Below are 15957 nucleotides of genomic sequence, written 5' to 3'. Positions count from 1 at the left end.
TAGTATTGGAGAGATTGAATTAAGGGATGGTAGAGGAGAGTAGTCGTATTTAGGCTACGCTTGTTAATGCTCTGAATTCGAATAAAGTCTGTTTTTTTGAAAACGTTAGTAAAATCCCGGAATACTTGAATTGAAGCCGCGGCCATTTTCCTTAGGAGCCAACAAATGTTACAAAGCATATGTGTACAAATCTACCGCGTCCTCTTGTATAGGCCTTGAATGGCCAACAATATTGCATAAATAAATAAATAAAGTAAATAAAGTAAATAAAACAGTCAAAATGACAAAAGCCACGAGAGCTTACATTTATCAGTTCTTTAATATACTTCAAATTTATAGTGTTTTTCGCAATTTTTTAGAGTCAAATTGCGTAACAAGAAAATTGACATTGTGTTACTTGCTATATTACTCATGTTTAGACAAATATTTTCAAAAAATTCATGACTTTTATTTCTCTAAAATTATAAAGGAATATTTTTCTACCTTTAAAAATTTAATTTATTCAAATCCTCCTCAAATTATTTTTATTGAAAAAATTAAATGATTTATTATTTGAAAAAAAATTCAAATTTTAATTAAGATTGTTTGAGAATTTTCCATTTTTTTAAGTTCCAGATTTTTTCTGCATTAAATAGCTGAATTTCATTTTATAACCAAAAACTTGTTTTTAATGTTCAAGGTACTGGATGAGTATGTTTCCCATACATTTCGACCTCAATGGAAATCTAACAGCAATTGTAAAAGATTTCCAGAGAAGCCTTCACAGTCAGGAAGACAGAGGTCTTGCTGATTTGCTTGATCTATCCAAACTGTAAGTCTCATTATTTAAATTTTATTTTCTGATTAACTAAATAGACAAAATAGTCTATTGTACCCTTTCTTATCTTATACTCTCTGTAGTAATTATCCTAGTAATTTAATTTGCAATTGTAATCCGAATATGACAATATCACTAATTTTTTTTTGTTTTCCCATTGCCAAAGAAATGAAATGTTTTCAAACTCAGCATATGCTTTTTGACATTCATTTGAATTTTTCTTTAACTCACTGTTTCTTTATTTGTACTTTTTTTTTTATCATTTTTCAGTCCATCTTATGACTGGGCACGTAATATGTCTGTTCGCAATGTGCCCATGAAAAGAACCCGGAAAATTTCTCTGGTGTTTGATCACTTGGAGCCAGCAGAACTTGTTGATCACATCACATCCTTGGAACACAAAGCTATGCGTAGAATTCCGGTGGGCCATTCTAGTCGCATTCCATCACTTTTCTCTTTTGCTTTTATTAAAAAAAATTTTTTTCATGAAAAATTTATAATGTTATTTTTCCCACGTGTCTCAGAATTAGTGTAGATTTTGTATGTTGTTCTAATTATACAGGGTGTTTATAATTAAACTGACACTACTCAGACCTATATAGGACCTTTTCTAGTGGATGTAATTCGTTGAAAATTGTTTTACACATACACACCATAGAGAAAAGAAAACTGCAATAAATATAAAAAAGAATAGTTTTTTCACCTAGTGGTCAAAAAATGAACTCTATTTTTTCATTGCAGTTTTCTTTTCTCTATAGTCCATGTAACCTATATACCAAGTTTCAACAAAGTACATCCACCAGAACAGGCCCTACACAGGTCGGAGTAGTGTTAGTTTAATTATAACCACTCTGTATGCCTATGGTATCTCTTTACTGCTGTGGAGAGGTATGTTTTACTACATACTTCAATAAATAAACATTTTCTGCTAATTTTTTAGTTTGAAGAGTTCAAAAGGTATGCCGAATGTGGGACCTTACAGAGCAACTCTAAGCTTGAAAGATCCATTGCTTTCTTCAATGGGCTTTCACAATGGATCCAGTTTATGGTTCTCAGTCGCTCCCTTCCTCAGCAGAGAGCAGATGTTATCAGGAAGATTGTAGATGTTGCAGAAGTACGAAGAGTGAACAAGTGATTTCATATCTTTTATAGCCTCTAAACCTTATATTTTAATTGATTACCACTAATAGGGCACTTTGCACTTACAAATTAGATCCATATTTCTTTAAATGCACTTGCATATTTTCATTTGACCAATTTGGCAATACTTTCTTGATCTCTAGAACCTTCGTATCCAGAAAAACTTCAATTCGCTCATGTCTGTTGTGGGAGGGCTGAGCCATAGTTGCCTTGCTCGACTGGCAAAAACGAATGAGCTTGTACCACAGGAGACCAAGAAGAAATTAGAGGATTTGTCACAACTCTTGTGTTCAACGTCCAACTTTGGCAACTACAGGAAGGTGTTGTCCGAGTGCAAAGGTTTCAAAATACCAATATTGTAATTGAATTTTTTATATTATGATAGTGAAGTGTTTTTTTAAATAAATTATTCATTCTCTGATAATATTTTCCTATGATTATAAATAAAAAAAATCAAGCGTGTTAATCAGTGAATTTTTAGGGTTCTTTTGTGGTATTTTTTTATGTTGAAATCATAACCTCTCGTCTTTGAAGAGAAATCTTTGTTTTTTAAAATATAAAATACCACCTGATGAATATGAAATCATAGACCGTCTGTGTTTGATTGTTGACTTTTGTACTTAGATTGTGTATGTGAATGGCAATTCTATCGAAAATTAAAATTCATTTAATTAATTCAAAGTTTTCTCTCTGTTAAAAGTGCTAATTTGCATGAATGCAATATTTACTGATAGCTCCAAATTCTTTCATCATGAAGATTTACTTTTGATTTCTTAGGGGTGTTCATATGAAGGATCTAATAATACTGCATGTTGCTCTTCCTGACACTGTTGAAGATGGTCTAATCAATTTTCGGAAGATAGCTCAACTTTCCTTGATCTTTCAGGAGCTCTGGGAACTTCAAAATTCTATACCGAGTGTTGTAACTAATGCTGACCTCATCAATACTTTGAAAGTGAGCTGTTTTATTTGTTTCATTTCTGTATTGATATTCACAAAGTTTCTTTTATTCACTTCATATAATCAGCTAACCAAATTAATAAATGAACTAATTTTTTACAATTATTACAGTAACTTTGTGTTGATAACATATTTTCAGCTATCTTTGGAAAGTCCGTATTCTGAGGATGAACTATACGAGCTTTCACTAGTTCGGGAACCCAGAGCATCATCTTCTGTAAGTTCAAGTTCAGTTTCTTCTGCTTGAGAATGTTCTGTTCTTTATGCAAACTATCATTCAAAATATGAATGTTTGAAGAATGTTAAAAAAATCCAGACTTGGGAAAATTATATCATCATTTAACATCATTTTGTTTTTAACCAATAAAAACAACTTAAAACTCCTTGAAAGGATTTTTTTTTATTTCAATAATACAGTATTTATTGTGTGTATTTTTTATTCATTTATTTTTTGGTGAATAGTAAATTACATGTGTCACTACAGAAGTTGTTGAAGAACTTTAAATTCAACAAAGTTAGTTTTGTCAAGAAAGTACAAAAGAAATTTCAAAATAACCTTCATTGAGTTAGTACTTTGTTAACGCTTAGAGAAATACATTATTGCATAATTCATGAATTATTTCTTTAAAATCATCAGCTCACATGAAATATTTTTTCCAGCAAGTACTTTCAATTCTTTAAATATTTCTCTAACAGTACTTTTTTTTAATATTAATTTTCTCCCATCCTGGCAGTTGCAATCATCTCCATCAAGAATCACATCATTTTCAGAGTGGGTCGCCGGTCAAGGAGAACAACCTGATGAGGAAACATTTGACAGATACTTTCAGTCAATTATGGATGTAAGTATTATTTTGCCACTGAACGCCAACTACAGCCTTGGCCAAATGTGTTTCTTTTCAACAGAAAAGAAACACATTTGGCCAAAAAAACATTGAAAATATCCCATTATTTTCAAATGGTCTTGTATAAGACAGAAATCATACAATGCGACTTTGAAGATAGTTTTTATTTTATTGTTTTAATATTTAATTATTGGGTCTCTAACTTGAACCTCTGCATTGACTCTTTTTAGCATAATCACCAAAAAACTTCAAGCCTGTGTCGTGTATGGTTAAACAGTTTAAAAGAGAAAAATCCTTTTGGAAATTATAGCTTTCCCTTCAAGTTCCATAGCTTTCCTAAATGATTATTTTGATGCTACATAGTGCTGCCATATAACTTGGAATGTTCCAAAAATATTTTATTGAATGCACAGGCCTGTCTGCTTGCCAACATAAAAACTCAGTGACATTTTCTCGAACCTGCTGCACTATAGCCAGGGCTGTCTTAACAGCACATGGGTCCTCAGGCAATAGGGTATTCTGAAGCATCCTACGTAGCTTGAAGTATCTGTCTACCAATTTCTATACTTATTGTCGAAAATCATGGTACTAAATTTCATTATAAAGGGATTAGTATTTGGTGTATGTGGCACTGTAGTGCTGATTTGTGGCATAGTGCGTTGTTTTGCTGAAATTTTTGCTGCATTGCTTGCTGAACAGTTTATACATTAGATGTTTTCCATTCAAGGAACTTTCTAAGGTACGGCAGCACTGTATAACATCAAAAGAATCATTCAAGAAAAGTATAGAAATCGAATGGAAAGCCAAAATTTCCAAGATATACCAGAATTTTATGGTGATTATGCCAAAAAAAAAATCAATGAAGTGAATAAAGGAGACAAGCATACGAAAATTATGTGTTGCCATTATCCATCTGTAAATATCGGCAGTACAATTTGTTATAAACCCCTCAAAATGCCGTTAAGTCGGAGCGATGCCAAACCGGAAATGTGAAAATATACATGAATCTTCTAGAGATTGATCTAGAAACTCTCGTATGACTTCAAGACGGTGGCTCCGCCAGTTTCGAACTATAGTAGTCTTTTCCCGAAAAGTCCCTATGTTTTTAAAAACGATTTGAGGAATAAACAGGGTGGTCAGTTGTTGGACTTTATATTGAATGCGAGAACTCTATTTGTCATGTAAATAGCTGTTTTCTGTAAAATCTATGACGTCCTGCAAATTGTTCCTCTGCTTATTTCAAGGACTTGTGAGAAATTATCCGGAACAAGTTGGTGTCAGAGATGGGGTAATTCAAGGACTTGAATGATAAAGACGAGAGGCATGAACATGGACGAGATGCGAGAACAGCTGAGCCAGATGATGTCGGTGATGGGCCAGATGAAGTCAGGCATCGAGCATAAGATCCAGTCAGTGAGCTCAGCCATGAGAGAAGATGTCACCCTCGTCAACACATCCACCGTTGCCGTCAAAGAAAATGTCAGCACCTCCATTGCTGCCGTCAAAGAAAATGTCAGCACCTCCATTGCTGCCGTCAAAGAAAATGTCACCACCTCCATTGCTGCCGTCAAAGAGGGTGTCGACACTGTGAAGGGAGACATCGCCATAGCCGGGGTGAAGGATAAACACACACTGCCGTCGCTGGAGTGAAAGAACTTCCAAGAGATGAACGCGGTCGATGAGAAGCTCTCGAAGAGGATACAGGAACTAGAACAGAAATTTCAAGAGCCTACGTCTTCCTCGGATGCTCACTTCGTCTTGCCAGCCATAGCTGACGTCAGTCGGCCTTCAACATACGACGGGAAGACTACGTGGCCAATCTTCAGGACACAGTTCGAGATGATTGTCTCTGCGAACGGATGGGACTGTGTACTCAAGGCCTTCTACTTAGCCGCCGCCGCACTGCGAGGTGAAGCCGCAGAGATTCTACAGACATTAGCCGCTAAAGACCGGTCCAGCTATCCAGCTCTAACGGACGCACTGGAGATGAGGTTCGGAGAAAATTACCTCAAGGAATTCCATCGGCTGCAACTCAAGACCAGGCAACAGAAGACGAGGAAACTTTGCAAGAAGTAGCTATGGGCATCAAAAGGCTCTCGCAGTTGGCGTATTCCGATTGCCTGCCCGACATCAGGGACGCATTGACTCTGTATGCTTCGTCGATTCCGTGAAGGGGACCCCGACATTCAGTAGGGCGTTGTGGCTGGGAGAATACAAGAATGTCAAGAGTGCTCTTGTCTACGCCATGAAGTTCGAAGCATCCCATCAAGCTTCGAGGCGAGAGCGACGATTGGTCCGCGGTGTTGTTACGGAAGACGCTACGGCGGACATCATCAAAGAGTTGAAAGAACTCCTGAAGAATACCACCAATGAGCATTTGAACCGGAAAGACAAGTCATGGGTGTGCTGGGAAAAGCCCTGAAAAAGGCCACCTGCGGAGCGCACGCTCAGTTGCGGCTGCCGGTACTGGAAATGTGCCATGCCGAGTGTACCACGTTTCACAGCTGCATGGTAGAGACCATGGACTCTACGTGAGAGACGAAATTGATGGACTCCCACGTAAGAATGGTAATTGACACTGAAGCCAACGTGAGCATCGTCAGGACGGACCTGGCTCAAAAATTCCACTAACGACTTCTCTACGTAACACGTCCAGCCTCCTGAAGAAAAAGCGCATAGAAATGTCGACGCCCTGACTAGAAAACTGGGTCCACAGAATCGTCGTCATTGCCTCAAGGTAGAAGATATGTACGGGCCTGTGAACCATGCAGTGAGACAGATACCATCATAAGTCTCAAGAGTGACAATCAATGGAGCGACGAGAACAACCGGAAGGCCCAACTAGAAGATCCTGACATACGGCCAATAATGGACTTGAAGGAATCCACCGGGAATAAACCAACTCGGCAAGACGTCGCCTCTTCCAGTCCGACGACCAAACGATACTGGGCGCTATAGGACTCCCGGAGATGAGAGATGGCGTGCTGTACCGCAAATGGGAATCGGAGGAAGGAAAGACGTTCCGATGGCAACTCATCCTACCAAGGGGCCGAGTAGAAGCTTTTGAAAGAGTTGCACGGAAGCTCGACCGGTGGACATTTCGACATAACCAAGACTCTCCAGAAGATCCGTGAACGATTCTATTGGGACAAGTCCAGGACCGATGTGGAAAAATGGTGAATGAGTTGTGGTGTCTGCGCCGCTCTCAAAGGTCCTTCAAAGCGCACCCGGGCCGCCTTCAACTCTACACCGTTGGTGCGCCGTTCGAGAGAATCTCGGACCGTTACCCAGAACTCACGATGGCCACAAGTGCATACTTGTGATGATGGACTATTTTACTAAGTGGCCGGAAGCGTATCCCGTTCCAGATCAAGAAGCAGTGACGCTGGCTGAAGTTTTAGCGTGAAATTGGGTGTCTTGATTCAGAGTCTCCATGCTGATTCATTCCGCCAGGGAAGAAACTTCACTTTCAGTAGTTTTCGGCGGTATGTGCAAACTTCTGGGAATGCAAAAGACTTTTTTTAAAAATTCCCAGTTTCTTTAAAAATGATGCGAGGAATGGAGTGGGTGGTCATCTGTTGTTCAATGCAAGAGCTCTATTTGTTGTGTAAATAGCTGTTTTCTGTAAAGTAAATCTGACATCCTGCAAATTGTTCCTCTACTTATTTCAAGGACTTGTGAGAAATTATCCGGATCAATATCACTTTTAAAATGTTGGAGCTCTTTTAAATGATGGAAATGAATATAGTATTATTTTTGTATTAACTTTGTTTTTCCCACTCATCATTCTCATAAAAACCAATGAAAATTATACTTTTCCTGTTTTCAGGTGGTTTACAGAAATTATGATACTGATAAAGATGACTACCTTTGCCAAGATGAATTCGATATGGTGCTGTGCAATTTTCCAAACATACCCTCTTTTATGGATCTGGACTGTGATCAGTGAGTTTTCAGCTTTATTTTTATTTCATGGTTGAGTATAAACCGTTTCTATCATTTCGAAGTAAAGATAGTAGAGCACATGCAAAAATGACATTTGAAACATTTAGGGACAAATTGAGATTTGTTTTTAATTCTTACTGTGTAATAGTCAAACGTTTCTTGATAGATGTATGACTTTCTGCAATGTTTTTAGATAAAAATAAAATTCTTGTGGAACTAGATTTAGAACTACATCTACAAGTATATTGTTAGTTTGAATCATTTATGTTAATATTTTATACAAATACAAATACAACGCCACAACAGGCAAAATGCCCAAGGAGGTGGCTGAGAAAAAGATGCCCATAAAAATATGAATGTCATATATTTCAAAAATAGAGCAACCCAATTAAAAATGCAATTAACAAAAATTTTAAACAATATATACACATGATAAAATATTAAACAATGCCCATAAAGAATAATTATGGTTGTCTTATTCTAAGAATGAATAGCTTCTCGATTTACCGCAACATGTTTATCGTATTTCTTTTTAAACGTGCCAATTGTGTTACAATTTACTACCTCCGGGGGTAAGCTATTCTATTTATTAACAACCCTATTAGAGAAAAATTCCCTGCGATACCATAGCCTTGTATTGTCCCTCACCAATTGATACTGGTGTCCCCTTGTAAAAGCAGTCGATTGGCGGTGTACTAAAAGTTCATGGTCCATCCTATCCATCGCATTGAAAATTTTGAACACTTCGATCATATCTCCTCGACACCTGCGTTCATCCAATGTAAACGTATTCAAAAAATGAAGTCTCTCTTCATAACTCAAGCCCTGTGTGCCAATAAGGACACGCGTAGCTCTTCTCTGCACCACTTCAACCAAGTCTATGTCCCTCTGTAGGTATGGTTTCCAAAACCTTACAGCATACTCCAGCCCAGGACGAACTAATCCTCGAAAAAAGCGGAAGAATGACTTTAGGAGAACGCGAAGAGACCTTTTTGAAAATGAGACCAAGCATTCTATTCCCTTTTTTGACCACCGCTGAACAATGTTCAGAAAACCTAAGTCGCTCGTCAATGAGAATTCCCAAATCGGTGATCCTAGTTGCATCCGGGATAGTGACACCATTCAACTCGTAAGAGAACCGTGGATTGTTCGAACCAAAATGAGCGACAATGCACTTATCAACACTAAACGTCATGCTCCATTCATTTGCCCATGCTGCAATCCTGTTTAAGTTGGTCTGGAGCAACTCCCTATTTCTTTCATTCCCGATTACCCACATTAGCTTCACATCATCTGCGAATTTGCTAGTAAACAACATCTACATTTTTGCCCTTACCCAAAGCCTCCGTCACGTGATCATAGAAGCAAAGGAGGTTAGTTACACATGACTTCCTCTTCCTGAACCCATGCTGATTATCCGACAATACATTATTCTCGTCTATCCACTTCACAAATTGCCTTTTGATGATAATTTCCAAAATTTTCGAGAGGCAACTCGTCAAACTCACTGGACGATAATTGGACACAGCTTCTCTACTATCCTTCTTAAATATCGGAACAACATTAGCAAGTTTCCAATCCCTTGGGACGATACCCTCAGCAACACTACTCCTGTATATCTGTGCGACTGGCCCCCACCAGCCTTGGCTCCTAGGGCAGGATGGGGTGGGGGGTGCACTTCACCCAAAGCCCCCCCATCTTTGGCTCTCTTCGAGCCCCGCCCACGAGAGGGAGAGGGTTCTCTTGGGTGCCCTCCCTCCCAAGGCCCCTCTCGACTCTCGTCGAGCCCCGACAATTCATTAGCACATTCCCTGAGGACCCTGGGATAGATATCATCTGGTCCTGGTGCTTTGCTAGCACATACATTTCTCAGAAGATTTAGGACCTCCACGTCTTCTACTTGAATATCGTTGAAGGTTTTATTACTTCATGCAACACCCGTAAATCGAATATCATTATCTCCATTAAAAACCGACGCGAAAAAGTCATTGAAAGCGCTACACATGCCTACATTGCTCTCTACCCTAGAGCCTCCTATCGAGAGGGGGCCAACTGTCCCCTTACATCCATTATTGACGTATCGAAAAAATGATTTTGGGTCAGAGCCAATGTTATCTGCCAACCTAGATTCAACTTCCTTTTTACTATCCCTTATCGCTTTCTTCAATGATCTTCTTTTATCAGTAAACAATGATAGGTCACCTCGTCCACTTTTATACTCTCTGAATGCTTTTTTCTTTTCAAGATAAAGGTTACGCACACTATCCGTGAACCATAGAGGGTGCGATGTACAAACACGCTTTTTTCGAACAAAGCGTATGACGTCGTGCATAACAGAGGACAGCTTCGTACTAAATTCTTCCCATTGACTTACCACCCCTACTGATTCCAACCGGTCTTTGAAAACTTCCGCTAACCTTCCTCTCAAAACATCAAAGTTAGTTCTTCGAAAACAAGGGACCAGTCTTTTGTTATCAATAGAGAGCATGCATTTATGTATTATCATTGTGTTTTGTAAAGACATATTCTTATTGACCTCCAAAAAGCAGAGCTAATTGCAAATTAATGTTGTTTATTTTACAAGTGATGGGCTCATAAGTAAGACTGATATGAAAGAATACTTCCAAAAGAATGATGTAAAGCTTTTAACGAGTGGTTTCCAGCATGAATTCAATGAAACAACATATTTCAAGCCAACATTCTGTGGACATTGTGCTGGCTTGGTAAGATCCTTTTAACTTGCCACCTATCGAAACCAAAACTTATTTGATAGCACTTAAGTCAAGATGATTTGCTGCTGCATTTGATCTAATTTACAATATTTCTCGAAATAAGTACTATGGGGGTGTATGCTGTGCACTGTGAAAAATATATGAATGCATTTTTGTGAGTTTAATATTTGCACAATACTTTTTTTTTTTTTTTTTTAATAACATACAAACATATACAGAAACACATTAAACATACACTTTTGACCTCAAGGGACATGCCTGTCCTTCCAGTAGGTCTACAGGGTTTCTCTGTAGATTATTTTTCTTAGCAACAGCCTAAAATTTAATTTTCATGTAATGACTATTTTCCTGTGTTTAAAAAACAGGTATTTGATAGGAAATGTTTACAGAATGGTCATAATTATTTCTGAATACTGTTAAAATACAACTCAGTTCTATATATACAGGGTGATTATAAAAAGACTATCCCGACATATGGGCCCCTAACTATCATACCATTCACAGAAACTGAATGAAATTTTGGCATAAGGGATTTTGATGTATGCGCTCAAGAATGATATGGAAAACAACAGTGTCACTCTAACAGTTACAGTGAGAAAATTTCGAAAATATCAAATGGCAACACCAAGTTTTTTGTATTGGAATGTGATCGCCATTGTGAAAAACCCTAAATAGCGTTCGAACGGCAACTGTAGCATGAAAATCACCGGCGGTAGATAGGCTAAAAGTGAGGACAACCAATAAGCACAGAGAAGCAGCATAAAATAAAGCATTTTATTGTGTTTCACAAATGACCTTGTGGAGGACTAATCAGGCTGGGATCTCAGCCGAAGAAACGGTGTGACGAATGAAACGAACATTAATGCTCTGGTGCACGGCAAAGTCCTTTTTACTTTTTCCTTGCCTAGCTCCGGGGATTTTCGTGCTACAGGTGCCATTCCAACGCTATTTAGGATTTTTCACAATGCAGATCACATTCCAATACAAAAAACTTGGTGTTGCCATTACATATTTTCGAAATTTTCTCACTGTAACCATAACTGTTAGAGTGATACTGTTGTTTTCCATATCATTCTTGAAATATCATACCTCAAAATACCTTATGCCAAAATTTCATTCAGTTTCTGTGAATGGTATGATAGTTAGGGGCCCATATGTCGGGATAGTTTTTTTATAATCACCCCGTATATATTTTTTAAAGTTACACCATGATGCATATAGTTATTTTTTTTTAATTGTGTTGTTTTCTAAAAAATAAAAACAAATGTAAGTGCTCAAGGCTCTAAATTCATGCTTTATCAAACATAGGCACTGAATTGGATATTTCAAGAATTACGGTGAAGCTGTTGATATATGTGGTGTTAAATTGTGAAATTTTCTTTCTTACATATCACGTGATCATGTATGTTTCAACTTCACCTTATTGTGTATATTCTTCCTTGTGTTTACTTTTCTGTTGTTTATGTATAAAGATTGAATTTTCTGAAAAATTTTATTATTTTTTTTAATTTGACTTTATCTTATAACAGTCTTTTTAACATAATGTCTCACCAAGTTAAGATTACTTCTTTATATTCCTTGGACAAAAAAAACCTTTTAAATGAAAAATCTCCATAAACTTTACATAAATGACAAATAGATCTGCTCCCATATATAATAAGAAAACATTTATTTTTCAGCTGTGGGGTCTAATAAAACAAGGTTATAAATGCAAAGGTAAATACAGATGCTTTCTTTTTATTCCCATTCATTTCCTTTTATATCAATGCCATCATTTCTTTTTATGCTTCCAAGACCTTTTTATTATATTTTTCTAAGCAATGTACTGCAATTGCCTACGATTCAGACTCACAACCTTTGGAGGACGTTGTTTTATAATTGATGTTTTTTTTCATTTTTGTTATCAGATTGTGGCATTAATGCACACAAGCACTGTAAGGAGCTTGTGGTGCTTGAGTGCAGAAGAACGCTATACTCTACTTCAAGATCATCTACATCTTTTGCACCATCAGGTAAATAAATGGATTTGATTTCAAGTTAAGAAGGCATTCAAATATTAAAGAGCAATTATTCAATTTCTCAGAGATTTTTTCCTCAATTTCTAGATGGAACTAAAGGAAAGAGTCGCATGCAACGTGCATGGAAACGACAGCTCAAAGCCAGTCAGTCAGATGCAGAATCTACCATTGGGGCAAGGCGAAGATCTAGCATAGACAGAGAATTCTGTAATTGTGATAATGGCATAATAATCAGTAAACCTGGACAGGATTTAGTAATCCCCCGGGAAAAAGACATATTTTCCAAGTGTGAGTATTATTTTTGTGCAGAAACCTTCGAAATTTCATTTAGCATAATCCTGATTGTATATGTTACATATCTGAATAGTACAGGAGATTCTGTTTAAGAAGACCCTGCATAAGACGTCTTGCCATTTGAGGAGTCTTATTTCTGGAGTCTTGATTTTTTTTTCTATATTGAAGCATTTCACATTCAAGAAATTTTTCCAATGAATACGTTTTTGTTGTATGGTCCTGATAATGAGATCTTAAGTTATGTCTACTGTATTATATATGTAAGCTTACCATGTTCTAGAGAGATATAGATGGCTTTTTTCTCAGCCAGAGATATCAAGGAAACAGTTATTTTCCGGATATTATGCTGAGGTGAGCTCGGAAAGAAAAGTCATCACGTCTCCGCCGGGTCTCGAACCCAGGCCCTCTTGCATACCGGGCAAGCATGCTGAGGGCCTGGGTTCGAGTCCCGGCGGAGACGTGATGACTTTTCTTTCCGAGCTCACCTCAGCATAATATCCGGAAAATAACTGTTTCCTTGTTACCATGTTCTCTTCTGTATAATCCACTGAGTATACATTAAAAGAACCATTTGAATTTGTTAATGCTGATTATATATATGCTATATATGCTGCTGCATATTATCTGCAGTTTTTTTTCCTGAGAAGTTTGAATAGAAATAAATATTTCAAAAAAATAATTAGTAAAAGGTAGTTTTTAAAGATTTATAGTTTGCATATAAATGTGAGTAGAAAATAGACATTTTGCTAAAAAAAAACCATGACCAACAGCCTCTTCCATTCCTTAAGATTTCTTCATTGGGGAATGAAGTTGCATATGCAGTAGTGGAATTTTCATCAGCGGATTGTGTGCAGGAAAAATTTTGCTCATTTATGAACAAACTTTTTATCTCTAAAAAGTGAATTATAATTTTTCCACTCACAAGGAAGAGTTTCCTCAATGATTTATAGATTGTATTGTACACATCCTATTTCATTGTTTCCCTTTCCACGTTCACTGTAACAGATAATTTTGACCACACTGTGGATTCATTAATTATAAAGAAAATGGAAATATTTACTCATCCAATACAAATTTTATATTGGATATACATAATTTTATATAACGTTTGCTTACTCTTATTTGAAATTGATATGTAAATTAATTTTTGCACCTTCTGTTTCATTTTATTTTATGAACAATTATGATTTCTGATGTATTCTTGTGTGATTATGGTGTTGCCAACCTTTATAATGGGCCAATGGCCTATATGTAAATAAATTATTATTATTATTAATTATTTGTGGACTATACACATTGAAGATAATTATACTAGTATTATATTGTGAAAATACTCTTCAAAAAGTTTTTTTTTGTGTGTATGATTAATTAGATTTATAATACCAAATCCTCAAACAAAATTAGTCTGTTAAGGAAACGGATATTTTCTAGATTTTATGCCGAGGTAAACTCGCAAAGAAAGGCCAAAATTAGTCTGTGTTACAAATTAGTCTTCCTAATGCAGGGCTTTTTAACCTAAGATGAAGCCAATGGAATCACAGTGCCAATAAAATTAGGGCTACAGAACCATTTACAAAATAACATTCTGTTTATAGCAATGTAAAAACAGTTAAGTAATTGTTTTCTTATCCAAGCTCACAGAACCCCTGGAATCTCCAAGAATTCCCAAGGAGTTCATGGACCTTCAGTTAAGAACCCATGTCCTAATGGATAGTTTTATTTAAATCCAATTAGTTTGTATTTATATAACACAGCATTTATAATGATATTTTTATTAGTATGTCTGTGAGTCATAGTGCATGAATTGGTTATTGAATTTACAATCTTTTTCTCCAGCTAAAGCTTTTCTAGCTAAAGCTGCCACAGCACCATCTAGTCCTTGTTTCTGCCAAAACGTGAAAATGACATTACCAACGGTCAGCAAAATTGAAGCAAAAATATCTTCACTTCAGTGTCAGAGCCTGGATAAGCATTCATGTTCAAAGTCTTCTCTTGGAACTTGATTTTACAGTAGCAGTTGAACATTAAGTGTTTTGAAAAAAAATGTGTTAAATGGTTGTTTCCCTTGCAACTGTGTCTGCATGCTGCTGGCATCCTCAGAATCCAGATCTTCCATTAGGGTACAAGAAACACAAAAATGATGATTTTTTCATCATGGAAATGAAAAGAGTTAAAAGCATATAACAGTCTAATGTGTGTGTGTGTGTGTACCAATCATGGTCGATGGAATTAACGAGAAAATAATAGTAAAACGAATGCTTGCTGTACAATCATTGCACCTGCGAAAAATTCCTGTTGTGATAGATCAAAGTCACTTGTGTAAAACACTTGAATGTCAGCCTTAGCCCATGTAGATTAGTTTGTGGTATGGTGAGCCTAGCATACATTATACATAGAATGTTTTTATTAGCCACCGCAAACTGTTGGAAGCATGTGCCTGTTGTTGTTATCGTAAAGAATGGAAAAAAATGTATGCATATATTACATATAATACCAGAGCCAAAAAAGGAAATGTAATTTAAGTGTGCTTCATTATGTTGCCATCCACTCGCTGATGAAACGTGCCATATCCTGCCTGCCTGTCTTCTATTCTTTTTGCGCATTACTATATCAATAGTTATCGATTGCAGTGTGATATACATGAGGAAACTCAGTACGTAAAAATAGTATTTTATTTGTACATTGGAAAGTAAGAAAAACTAATTTTCGTTTTTTGCTTAGGAAATGCCTTGATAGGATGTGGTAAGGCATTAGTGATCCTTATTGTATGTGAAATAGCATATGTGATAGTGCTGACAAGGTATTAAAAAAAGGTGTTTGCATTAGAGTGCATGTCTGTGAAGTGGCTCAGTGATATTAATGATGGACCAATGAGAGTTGATCATTAGTCTTTGTTCATTTTTTTACGAGATGCTAGATTTTACCAAAGATTTCAGAAGTATATATACATCCAAAAGTTTTTAGTCTTTTTGTGAATGGGGAAGAGTCGAGCTTTTATTTTATAATATATTGCATTTTGGAAATTTTAAAAGTTTTTGCTTCTCCTATGTCTGTACTTTTTTTTGTTATACAGACAAAGTGTTTGCATTACTTTTAATGTTGTGTTTTTCTTTTTGTTCCCCCTTTATAAAGATATCTGGAAACAATCAAATAATACCTTAGTTGTTCATTTACATTGGAAATTAAAAAAAAGTTTCAGACTTATC

The 15957-nt window shown here is 36.5% G+C and overlaps 1 protein-coding gene across 4 annotated transcripts in view; it reads left to right on the top strand.

The window, feature by feature from the left end:
* LOC149081594 (RAS guanyl-releasing protein 2-A-like) overlaps positions 1-15955 on the top strand; it is a 65878-nt gene extending 49923 nt beyond the window's left edge. For all 4 annotated transcript variants that reach the window (XM_089236992.1, XM_089236995.1, XM_089236994.1 and 1 more), the window contains 13 exons: positions 680-811; positions 1088-1238; positions 1758-1931; positions 2101-2315; positions 2735-2912; positions 3057-3134; positions 3652-3759; positions 7592-7707; positions 10292-10430; positions 12119-12155; positions 12347-12451; positions 12545-12745; positions 14588-15955. In XM_089236992.1, the coding sequence (XP_089093118.1) occupies positions 680-811; positions 1088-1238; positions 1758-1931; positions 2101-2315; positions 2735-2912; positions 3057-3134; positions 3652-3759; positions 7592-7707; positions 10292-10430; positions 12119-12155; positions 12347-12451; positions 12545-12745; positions 14588-14754 (1801 nt within the window). In that variant the 3' untranslated portion in view covers positions 14755-15955. The remainder of the gene's footprint in view (positions 1-679; positions 812-1087; positions 1239-1757; positions 1932-2100; positions 2316-2734; positions 2913-3056; positions 3135-3651; positions 3760-7591; positions 7708-10291; positions 10431-12118; positions 12156-12346; positions 12452-12544; positions 12746-14587) is intronic.
* Positions 15956-15957: the final 2 nt, after the last annotated feature.

The sequence above is a fragment of the Pholcus phalangioides genome, unplaced genomic scaffold (genome assembly GCF_987345545.1).
Source record: "Pholcus phalangioides strain wild (caught in Gottingen) unplaced genomic scaffold, Ppha-v1.0 ptg000009l_1, whole genome shotgun sequence".
In the NCBI taxonomy this organism is placed as follows: domain Eukaryota; kingdom Metazoa; phylum Arthropoda; class Arachnida; order Araneae; family Pholcidae; genus Pholcus; species Pholcus phalangioides.
This window is presented reverse-complemented; position numbering and strand designations above follow the sequence as displayed.